The 12,866-nt window shown below is 38.3% G+C and overlaps 1 protein-coding gene across 4 annotated transcripts in view; it reads right to left on the reverse strand.

Annotated features, from left to right (window-relative positions):
• Positions 1-5,292: 5,292 nt before the first annotated feature.
• Positions 5,293-12,866, reverse strand: part of LOC108427446 (RAS guanyl-releasing protein 2) — a 49,813-nt gene continuing 42,239 nt past the window's right edge. For 3 of the 4 annotated variants that reach the window (XM_017697600.2, XM_037533001.1, XM_037533000.1), the window contains one exon: positions 11,573-11,980. In XM_017697600.2, the coding sequence (XP_017553089.1) occupies positions 11,739-11,980 (242 nt within the window). In that variant the 3' untranslated portion in view covers positions 11,573-11,738. The other variant, XM_017697602.2, reaches the window with a different exon arrangement.

The following is a 12,866-nucleotide window of genomic DNA, read 5'->3' on the forward strand; positions in this document are numbered from 1 at the left end:
ATGAAAATTTAAACAAACCTTTTCATTACCATACACCTATCAATAGATGTTTAGGAAGTATAGTAACATTAAATAGCTTGAAATTTCTCACAGTATCTATTTTTTTTTACAGATAATGTACATTTTGTTGCTATACTCTTAAAATAAAAGTGCCAAAATTGGTTCTAGACTGACATGACAGAAGAACCTCTTTTGATTCCTTAAAAAAAACTTTGAGTGGGTTGATGTAGATGTATTCAGGAGTCTTTACAATATGCAAAGATATATCAAATGTTTGGTAACAAATCAGAAAAGGGGAACATTATGATGCCCTTATAATGCACTTAAGATTCACCAAACGATAGCTGATCATTAAAAACAGCTGCTTATTACTACATCACTAAGCAATAACTAGGGAGAATTAGGTGAATTTTCACTAGGGTAAATTTCTTCAAAGAGCTTGTAATGCTCTGATTAAGCCTCATTGAGGCTGGCGTAGGTAATAAGCTACCATTTGCTTAAACCGAACTACAAAGAAATATCAAATCATTACTTTTCCTTGGTATATGACTCTTTCTCAGTCTCAATAAGGCTTAATAAGAGCAAATGAAAAGTGCTCTGGAAAATTACTGCTTAATAAGTTAGTAATGGGCAGCTAGCTAAGTTGCAGTTGCCTTGAGAAGTTTATTTCCAGTTGCTGGCTTATTAAGGCTTCATACAAGCATCATAAATGGATGACATTTTGTGCTGAAGATTATGATGTATAATATGCATATAAAGGTTCTCTCAACATACTGAAGTCATAGTTGCCACTTATAACATAGTAAAAAGCCACCTGATCATTATCTACTATTAAGTACTGGCTTATTAAGACTTGATAAGTGTATTACAGGGGTGATTTATGATTCAATGTATTGCATTAAATGTTTTTTTTTCTAAGAACCACACACCTTTTGATCTGATGAGAATAAATCTGATTGTACCAAAATCTTGAGGAATCTATTATATTCATCCTTGAAGCAACCATCACTCATACTTTCCTCTGTAAGTCTGCATGTGAGCCTGTAGCAGGGCTGTAAATAGATAACTGTGGCTACGTTATCAAAGATCCCTCTCTCTCTCAGGAGATGCAATCTACCCACCTGCCACTCAAACCCTGGGCTGCTGCACAATCTCCCTCGTTCTAGCCTTCCTTCCTTTCTTCCCTCTACCCGTCCCTCCCTTCCTCCCTCCATCCACAGGAATATTAAATATGTGCAGTGTTCCTGCCTGGCAGGATTCTGCATTGATTAAGTGTCATTCCTCTCTGAGGCACCAGCAGAGTATCATTTTCTGCCTTCTGCAAGAGCTGCCTACTTTCTCTCGCTCTCTCTTTCTTTCTCTCTCTTTCTCTGGTCAGAGGTTGGAAACAGAGAGCTATACTTGCAGGCTTGGGTTGGTTAAACACAGTGATTATAAATGTCCTGACTGATGAAAGGCTGGAAAACTGAAATATGAGTACTTGAACCCCTGGCCAGAAATAGAAGGTTTTTAATACTCAATGGAAATGGAACTAGAAAAGGTGGATCACTGCAAAAAGGAGAACCTGAGTCTGTTATACTTAGTGTTGTCCAATTCTGAATTGGAATTGATTAAAATAAGCATTCACTTTCAGGCTTTGAAACAGAAGGCAGGTGCATGATTCTGACTTCACGCTGATGTAATAACCTCCGTGTAATGTCAAGGTCTGAAAGCCAGCAAAAACAAAAGCACATGTGACATTTTCAATTCAAAATGGATGTCTATAAAACAAAATTAGCATTGTTATCTATCACAGTTAAACTGACTGAATTATAATGTTCAGTTATATTTTCCTGAGGAGCACTGCAGCCTAAAACTAGCACTTGTCGTGTTGGGCTGTGCAGTGTCCTGTAGTGCAGTATCCTGCAGCGCAGCACTGCTTCCCTAAGCTGCATTGCTTTGACAGAATTCATGATTGTGTTCTTTTTGTGTTTTTGTCCATCAGTGTTTTCTCACTATAATACCACTCATACATTACGCAAATACATCATACCACCACTGAGAATCCCCACATACCAATGCACCCTTTAAAAAAGCCTTATTATTCAGTCACTACAGGCACTTCATCGCAAACTGACTGAGCCATTCTTAGGTTATAGAAGTGTTTAATAGAACTTTGGGTCTGCTGGTGGGCTCTGGACATTTCTGGACAGATGTGATATTCAGCTTCCGAGCACCATTAGCTGTTTCTGCATTAGCAAGCTAACAGTTCAAGCAGCTCGCCCTCAGGTATCCACCTGAAAGTGCTTGTACTTTCTCAAAATTTCCTCACACCTTCAAGATATGAGACATCTTATCTTGGGAGGGAGGGAGGTAGGGTGGGGTTCTTAACCTTTAATCCAGGAAAATATATGCTATTCATGCACGCATGCTCGAAAGACTGCATTTGTTTCTGAATTTGCTTATAAATTCTGTAAATTTTGTTGCGCCTGGTGTGGTCAAACCAATTTGTGTAGAATATAATTAGTGATGAATGCCTTCATTTATTTCATTTCCAGCCAAAAATACCATTAGATTCAAGGATATAGAGTAAAATAGGATGCTTAAGAACTGTGAAAAACATGGCTGACCACCAAAACTGTCCCAGTACACAGTACTTAAAGTGGTTTGGGATTACTTGGAATGTAAACAACTCCTAAGACTAAACTTTGGCGGAAAAATATTCCTGCAGATTTCTTTGAGAAAAAATGGAACAACGGAGGCTATAATAAACAGTTATGTTATAGTTATACTATATGCAGGGCGTTATCACATACCACCATTTATGCCATGCTATAGCAAGTGACGAACCTTTTTCAGATCATTAGAGATGGCCAATAAATGACATCAAATGATAACAGATCTACTGAAATGGACTTGCTGTGTATTAATATTTTATCATGCTACTCTACAGCTTTAAGTTCAATGATAACCAGCGGGCCTGGCTCTAGCTCACTGTGTGTGTGGACTGATTGTGGCCATCACAAATCACGTCGACAATTTACAACTCACAGTGCCATTGGACATGGGCAGGGTGTTGTCATGACAATGGAGAGTCATGACTCAACTCCAGGGTGCTTATTTTTGACCGCTGTATGGCAACCATGTCAGGGCAAGCACGAATGTCTTCCTGTGTTAGCCTCAGGCATCAGTCTTAGACTGCTGGCTGTTGATCAAATAACGTCACACTGACTTGACCTAAAACCATCACAGTGTTTCCCTTTTTGACTTGTGCTGAAAAATTTCAAATGTCAAATGTAGGCAATGTTTTTGATACTTCCCAGTGCGAGATGGCTATAAACCTATTATAAGACCATTCAACCAATCATTGTGTTTCCTTCAATCATTAATACCTGAAATAAAGTTCAGTAAGATACTTTCATTTCAGGCAATTACTCAAAATAAGTAAAATGTCTAGGAATGGGGTTTATAATCATTATCCCACAATTTCATAATGAGACATATTTGGTTATTTGCCTACAACATTGCCAAGATACTATTTATAGCAGAGCACCAGTGCAGTAATTTCACATCTCACTTGATAAGCTGACTTATTTTAAGTAATAATGTTGTGAAATAAGTTAAAAAGCCCTACAACGTTCTTGCAAAATCACATACTGAGAAACATGAGTCATATTGCTTCCCTGCATATTAATAGCTGCTATCTGTACAACCAAATCATTTGACCCATCTTTAGCACTCTGGATGCAGAAAACACCTCGTATAATTTGCCTTTGAAAAGGGGGTCTCATTTGTAATGTTAGTAAAGTGATCTAAGGCATAGGCTTAGTATATGAGTCATGTCACAAAAGCACACTATTAGGCCACTGAATAGAATATATGTTTGTGACTGTAAGAGACAGAATTAGTATAATAACAGTCCTGTCTGGCTTATATTGGGCTCTGAATGGAAAAACAGTTCGTTTTATCTGCAACCGTGTATGTGAATGTTGCAAGAAGCACTTCTTAGACTAATGCTACGTAAGTCTTTAATTAAAACAACTCTGATCTTGAGTTTGATATTAATATCTTGGATATTCAGCTAATATGAAATCAGACTCTCACTGTAGGCCATCAATAAAGCAGATTTAGTCATGATAGAGATTATAATAGATATGCTTCACTTAGTTCTTTAAGTGTTCCTTCAAATTCCTGCCTCTGTCTATGTACGAGAACATTCACCCATTTCTCTGTTATTTGCCTGACGTTTCTGCAAGGGGATCTCAGATAATTGCAAGGTTACAAAAGAACTGACATCACTGATTTGTCGCCATCACATTTCTTGAAGCTCAACAGCACCACCAAAAGTGTACTAATAAAAGTGCCCTGGCTGGGATTCAGCTTAAGAAAGTGACGGCATATCGAGGAAGCTCCAACAGGTTCATGAGACGACTGTCCAGTATGAATCGATATGTTCTGAAAGGAATAAAGATGTGAACAGGAATAACTCAACCGGAGTAAGCATCATCTCCCCAGAGGAGTCTGCTGCGCTGAGACAATCAGGTTCTATCAAAGGCCTCTTCCCAGAGTGCAGCGAGGAACGTTCTGATGGTGGTGATCCATTCTTTTCACCAGGCCGCTCTCAGTGCTGGTGAAAGACACACGCATTGTTACACAGACATCCACGCATTTCCACAGTGAATTTAAAGAAGCCGAGTCAGAAAAGCCACCAATCAGCATTCAAGACATTAGCTCATGCTAACTGGTGGCTGCTACAAATCTTACGCATTAGTCTCAGATAGGGCATGGAGGCTACTGAATTCTACAATTTAACAGAAAAGTTTAAAAGGCTAATGCTGAATACCATAAATAAAAAGAGCTATCAATTAGCATCATGCAAAGGTCATGATGCTAACTGCTACGTACTAACTCCCATTCACCACTAGCCATATTAGCTTATTTGCGCCACACGTTTCTTCATGACAAGCCTGCAGTTACAGAAGTCTGGACATGGTGCTCTCAAAGGCCCACAGCAAACAGACTGCCGTGAAGATTGTGCCATTCAGACACTAACAATCCGACGTGAAATTCTTCTTGTATTCATCACATAATTAGCTGAATCATTCTTCGATCTGCCTCCTTTCGGCCTATTCATATCAACAGAGCGTCGCTCAATGCAGCAGCTAAAACGGCAGGAAAGCAGCAAGGAAGGGGGTGAAAGAATTCAGACTGGAGCACTTTAATGAATCTCAGCAATAAGAAAAGAGCGAGCTGTATCAGAACCATCCAAAAGAGAAACATGCATTTAGAATGAAATAAATATCGATGTGGTGCTTTAAAGGCCTGAATGAATGGATCTTTAATGGGTGTTTATTCTGCAGTTTATCCATTCAGTCCCCACACGTGAAGGTGCGTTTGCAACAGCTGACAGTCAACAATGTTTTTACAGAAACTGAACTGCTTGTTCAAAATACAAAAATAAAGGAATGAATAGTGTGCAGGAGTACATGCTGCATAATGCATTCAAACCCACTTAGAGCTTTGAAATTCATGCAGTGCCATTAATGCATTGCTAGGTTGCACCGTCTGCTTACCAAGCTTTAACGATTTGACTTATAAAACAGACAAACTCTCCATTTAAGTCAGCATGAGAATAGCTTTCATCAGTCATACTCACATTAGACTAAGCAGTGGCTTGGCTTTGTTAATTGACTACTATAAATTAAAGAGCAATTCACTGGCTATTTTATATTCCTGCAATGCTTTGTACTTTTTTCCCTTTAAACATGTACTTAAAAATAAATAGGCCTGGACACAAATCGCTGTTTGGAGAAAGTGGAATGTACCATTTGAGTAGTAACCGAGCCATTTATGCACAAATCTATAATGAATCAGTCATTAAGGCAGAGCATGAGGACCCCGTCATTAAAAGAAATTACTCTGCGGTTATGGAAAGTTTTTCTAAGCGGCAGTGCAGCAATAAAACAATATGGGTACGCCTAATGTGCTAGATGTGCACGCAGTTTTTAAAACCTTTTCATACGCGAGTGTAAAAGAGAAAGAAAACAGCACGTGACTGAGCTAGTTGAACATCTCACCTACTGAGACAGCATGAACATCTGAACAGAATAACAGCATCTTAAATTCTGTCATTACCAGTGCAGCACCCTGCAGAGAGCACGGCATTAAATGCCATTCAGATCCTTGTATCTACACTTGTCCATTTGATCAGGTCTATTTAAAGCATTGTAGTTCTACTACAGACCATCGTTTTCTCTGATTTGTTAGCTTCCCTCAATCCCATTCATCAATCGTCAGGACCACCAGAGAGCAGGTATCATTTGGCGGTGGTGTGTTAGTGTGTGTTGCACTGGTCTGAGTGGATCAGACACAGCAGTGCTGCTGGAGTTTTTAAACACCTCTGTGTCACTGCTGGACTAATCAAAAAGATTGAGTCAAATATCTGCTCTGTGGGTCCTGACCACTGAAGGACAGGGTAAAGTGGGTCTAACACAGTCTGCAGAGAAACAGATAAACTAGCATGTAACTGCAGAACTAAAAAAGTGCACCTTGTAAAATGGACAGAGCGTAAATACAAGGAAGTATACTTAATGAAGTGGCCAGTCAGTTTTTTTTATATATATAAAATTCATTTATTTAATTTTCAGAAACTGGTCATAAAGTACTCTAAATAAGTACCTCCACAAGGAAGGTCAAAGAAAAATAAGTGGAAAACAAGAATTTCAAAAGTGGAGTTTACTAAAAGACAGAGGAAAGGTCTACAGGTGTTTCTGGGCATCCTTCCACTGTGAGAAGACAACTTAATGCTGAAAGAATATCTAGTTGTCAAGAAGCCGTCAATGAAACAAGAAAATAGACAAAAAAAGGAGGAACATTCGCAAATCAAACACAGAAGCCGCTGGTGTTCTAAGAACTAACTGACCAGTCCAGATATCAACATCACTGTCTGCGTTTGGGATTCCTTTGATTTTGAGAAGTAAAAAAAAAAAGACCAAGCAAGTTCTAAGACTGAACTTTGGAGGTGTGGAAAAATATCCCTGCAGATTTTCTGTTAAACACGTTTCCTGATGCTGAAAGATGAGTAACTCGTACTTTTTGGCTGCTTTGACTGAAAATTAAATAAATGCACAGCACTGTATGTTAATATTAGTGGCATAAAAACACATGTTGTGCATGCCTTAAAAAAAAAAAAAGAAAAACAGACATTTAACATTTAGCATATTTGGCAATATCAGTGCACTTGAAATACAACAGGGTTACAACAACACAAGCGTGAAAAAGATACAACATACTTCATATTTACAGAAACACATTTCTCAGGACAATATTAACTGGGTTTTCTACATTCATGGTTCAGTTATTGGAAGAGTTTTGGAAGAGTTTTATAAGTTCATCTTAAGACAACTAATAGAAAATATACATATATATCAAGATAAACCTTAAAAATATCAGTTAGACATTCACATAGGCTACAGTGGTCTTTCTAAAGTGTTCTTCGACTTGTTAAAATGTCTATATTACACTCTTAGTTTTACACTAACTTTGTTTTTGTTTTGTTTTTTTTTTTACATAGCTGGTTTTAAATATATATACGTTTTGCATTTTCCAGCAAAAAAAAAAAAAAAAAAAAAAAATCACAAATACAGTCAACAGTGACTCACAACTACAAAAAACAAGCTGAGCAGGTTAAACATCAAGCAGTGAACATCTCAGCACCTTGGGATTTCTAAAGTGACGTACAATTAAAGGATTTTCCCTATAATATACACAGATTTACTGACATCTTTCAACAAGACCACAAATTAGAGACAGCCTTTTGTTTCTTTAGTAAATGGGCTTGACCCACTGTCTCCCACGAGATTAAACAGACTTTTACAGTCCACAGCATTTTTTTAACTTGAAATATAAAAGAGTTAAAAAGGAGATGCAACTTTGCACAGCAATGCAAATAACAACTAGATAACCTATTTAAAAAATATTGAGATCACATTCAAGGGAAAGGACAAGCAAGGGACGAGCACCTGGTCTTTCCTGCACTTGCAGTTTTTGTCCAGAAGATGGCAGCAACAGGACGTCTTGGGTTGGAGACTGTTTTTGTGGCGCTGATGGACACTTGAACTCTCTCCATCGTAAAGGAACCGCATGCCAAAGCCTGACTTCAACTACTAACAGATCAACTGTCATAGAAATGTCCCTTGTATCCCACATCTCAGGTTAACGCTCTGTTTTTTGTTTTTTTTCTCACCGTTTTTACATGTTCTCAGGATGATAAACATCAGGTTTGCAGTTGCAGAGGCTAAACATTTTCACTGCAAATCTTCGGACAACCTCGAAACTACAAACCCTGATTTAGCTATACCCCTAAACATCTAGCATGCTGAGCATTAGTTGGTGCATAGGGGTTAGTGGTTGTTCCTTGGTTGTTGTTGCTTGTTTACATGATGCTATGCTGCACATCTGGAATTAAATGAATGAAATGGTTAACACAGCATATAGCGCATAGACACAAAAGCTGTCTGCGTAAGACATTTGTGAACCTGTGGAAATTGTGATGTACCCAGATTATAGGTGAACATCAAACCCTCCTTCCCCCGCCGCCTCCGGATCCTCCTCTGCAATCACTAGAGAGAGAGAGAGAGAGAAAGAAACTCAGCCACTGCATTCACTACATTTTCTCTGTTAACCCTTTGAAGTCGAGAGTTATTACCGTCATTCTGCAAGACTTTTCTTATGAATGACATCAAATTATGACATCAAGTTACCAACAAATCCTGTACTGACAGATGTGACTCTGCACTGCTGCCCTTTTTACGCTTGTCTTGATAAAGGAAATGATAACAAAAAGTGGCAAAAACAGAATAATGACAAATCTTTCCACGAAACAAGACTACAGATAAGAATAATCATAATAAAATATTCTATTTGCAGACTGAAAGTCTAGAATCCGCATTTTTCACAGAAGTTCTCTGCTTGTTTCAGTGAATTGAGAAACAGTATAAATGTGTTTATTATTACTGACGATAACAGAGGCACAGCCTCTATTCCCAAGCTCAATGTAAATCTGGATTACATTCACACTGTTGGTGCCTTTCCTAAATCACTCTCATAAACTGCAAGAGAACGTATGAGATGAGCCAAAACTACATAATGAACCATCTTATTGTACTTCTTGGTCACACTGCTATCTGTTATCTGTTGTACAGGAGCGTATAGCTAAACCACTCATTTGACATGAAGCTAGGCTGATGAGAAGCTAGCTGGAAATAGAAAGAGGATCTTGTGGGTGACAGATGAAGCTAGCTGTTGCTGGGTGATATGAAACTTTCTAGAGCCAATTTACAGTCACACCCACACACCCCCACACACAGATAAACATACACACATAGACAAGCCTCATACAAGGACAAGGAAGCAATTAAACATACTGAATCACCAGTGTCTTGACAGCTCCTACAGGTCTGTGTATGTGTGGCTTGTGTATGTGGGTGCAATGTGTGTGCAAGAGTGTATCCTGACACAAAATAGCATCTTTTTTTTTTTTATTTGTCTTATTTGGCCAAAATATCTTTCAGTTATACAGCATGATCCAGTTAAGTGTAAGCCTCAGCGATAACTAAAAATAATTAGCAGAGTATTTTCTAGTTAAAAAAACAATTACACTGCCCCCCCAACCACACAGTCCGCTGCAGGTCTGACCTTCTTTTTATTCTATTTTTAGTTCATATGCTTTTTAAAAAAATTGACTGTTTTACTTACTGATTTGACCATTTTAATAAGTCACACATTAAGTGATATAATCCTGAGTACATAAACATCTTTTAAAAACTAGCAAGACCTGTCTGGCCATTGCCATCGAGTTAACTGTCAGTCATCAACAATATCCAATTACACTGCCCTATCGCGAAGGTCTAGTTGAGCGAAAGGAAAAACACTGTCATGGTGGGAAAAATAAAACAAATTCAGTTGTATCTTTGGGGTAAGAATAACACATTAAGTGAAAAATAAAATCTTGCGAACTTAACTGTAGATAAAGAAATAAAATTTAAGCATGAAAAAATAAGAAAGCTGAAATACTAACTAACATGTTACACAAGTATGGCCTATTTTGCTAATGCGACGTGCAAACAGCCCATTACTGTAAAATAAAAAAAATGACTTTCTGGACAATTTTACAGCAATCTGCTGTACTTAAGGAATACAGTTGGCCACTGCAGTATTTCCACTGTAAATTTACAGCAGTTCTTTACAACGTGGCATGGATCCATTACCAGCCTGCAGGCTGACATCAGCAGAAAATGTTGAATAAGGGAGAGAGAAAAAAAAAGAATGAATGTGAAACAATCCTGTAACAAATCCTATCCTAAAATAGCAAAATCAGTCACACTGTGTGATGTTATGTTAGCTGTGTGTTTCTTCTTGTGGGGTAGTACAGAGTTTGAATGGTCCCAGCATGATAGTCTACAATTAAAAGCTCATCTTAAGTGAAGTGCTTCAATTCAAAATAGCTAATTATAAAGCTCAAGCAGAAATACAGGCTCAGTATCGGTCAACACTCAAGTTTTCAATATCTGAAAAGTGGTGCTGTGCCATCTCTGGTCTGAATGTTTGTTGTGTGCGTTTGTCGGTATGTATGTCCATGATTATAAGCACATACGAATATGTGCGTGAGCATGTAAAAGTATATGTGTGCAATCTGGAATCACTATTTTCAATAATATAAACTCAAAGGTATTCCAGATAAAAGAAGAGTGTAATTCTAAAAGTTGAAGGAAGCTGTGAAAATAAAGACGGTCTCTGCAGAGGATTCTAAAATGTCTTTTTTTATAAATTCTTTTTAGGGGTGTGTTTTGTTTCAGGGTGGTTTGGCAGACATTGAAAAAGTTCTAAAAACTTTTATTTAGCTAATTTGTGGAGTGTATAGTTAAAGGTCTGGGGAAGAAAAAAGCTTTCTGAATTTTTTTAATAAGTTGATTTAATCATACTGAATTATGTTATTTTAGACTATGTCTACTGGTCCATTCATCATGAAATCATTTTACATTTATTTACGTTTGGCTGATGCTCTTATCCAGAGCAACTTACAATTTGATCAATTTACACAGGTAGGCGAAGGTAGTGTTAGGAGTCTTGCCCAAGGACTCTTATTGGTACAGTGTAGGGTGCTTGTCCAGGTGAGGGATTGAACCCCAGTCTACAGCGTAGATGGTGTTACCCACTAGACTACACAATACCAACCAATAAAAGGAGATACAAGGTTTCAAGGTTTTGTGTATTATTACACTCCTACCACAATATTTAAACCTTATTGTGGTGGGTACTTTAGATTAAAAAAAAAAAAAAGATTATTATGACTAGTGGTTCCAAACCTTTGAACAGTAGTTAACATGTGAGAATGTGTGTGTGTGTGTGTGTGTGTCTTTGCACATACCTGTGTTCTGAAGATTGACTGGTGTGTTAGTTGGAGGTGGGAAGCTGTAAGACCGTGCTTGTAGTGCAGGCGGAGTTTCGTGACTGATGCTTTTCGTCCTTTTTCGACACTCCACTGCCAATCGCGAGCGACATGCCTTGTGACAGTTCACACCACATACTGAAGAAGGGGAGCAGGGGGGCATAACAAGGGAGGGAGTGAGGAGAGGGTGTTGGAGGAACAGAACCACGAGGAGAGAGGGAAAAGAGAGAGGAAAACGTAGAGAGGATAAGCGGTTTAACACGGAGAGCTGTACTGTGTGATGAGGAGAGAAGAGGGGAAGGTGGAAAATTTAATGCAGAGATGGAGGAGAGACAGAAGGAAAGACATGGATAGGTGCACAAAGAGGGGGAAGATGAGAGGAAGAACGAGGGAGCGATGAAGGCACTAGCGCATGCAGAAATGTGGGGCAAAAGTCCAGAAGGACTGGAGACAGGAATGTGCTTTTACACACACGGCAGATGCATGCACACTGGCACACGCACACACCTAACGTAATGGACACCAGCATGAGTTTGGAGATGGAAGGAGAGCCTGAGAAAAATGAAGAACAGAAAGTGGAGGATGGAAAATTGTGAGATGAGTAGAGATAACAGGCTGAGGAAAGTGAAATGAGAATGTAAATAATGAACAGAGAAAAAAGCAGCATGCTCTGCCCACAACTGTATTTTCATAGCAATTGTTGCAGGGTTAGACAAGCTTTACAATACAAATCTTATTCCATCTAATGAAAAACTGAAGTGATCTTTGCTGAGGGCCACTACGTAAGGTCGAGTGTCCAGTTTTAAGTGCAATGCTACAGAGCAGGACTATGTTGTAACTAATCAAAACTAGGCAGATAGCAAACTGCAAGGACACATTTGTCATCATGCTAACATTTACTCAACTACAGAACAAAAAAACCCTCCAAATAATCCATTTCAACAGCATGACCTCTAAAATATTAGAAAACATAATGCATGTGAGAAACTGTTGCATCTTCATTGCATTGTGATATATTTGTTCCAAATCATTTGCTTACCCTATCAAGTACAGAAGGTCAGTACAACATCTGGTAGACATCTTTTAAGAACCCTCACAAACTATCATTACAAATTGAGGTCATTCAAAAACTGACCATCCATCATTCTATATTCTGAATAAAGGCCTACGCTGGCTCCTATGTATCTATCCTATTACTACATATTTTCACGTTGTGCTTTGACCCTGATGATCTGTGCTTGCAGGTGTACTGTAGTGTAATTACAAAAATCAGGGTAAATGAAAACCTGCTTCAAATCTTCAAGAAGACGCTGCAGATATTAGTTCTGACTGGTTCATAGAAATCAAAATATTATATGGATTGACTGAATAATAACCTAGAACTGCCACTGTGCTCTTCAAATCTACAATTCATGTGAATAGCTTATTCATTAGTTAA

Source organism: Pygocentrus nattereri, chromosome 22 (assembly GCF_015220715.1).
Source record: "Pygocentrus nattereri isolate fPygNat1 chromosome 22, fPygNat1.pri, whole genome shotgun sequence".
Classification (NCBI taxonomy): Eukaryota; Metazoa; Chordata; class Actinopteri; order Characiformes; family Serrasalmidae; genus Pygocentrus; species Pygocentrus nattereri.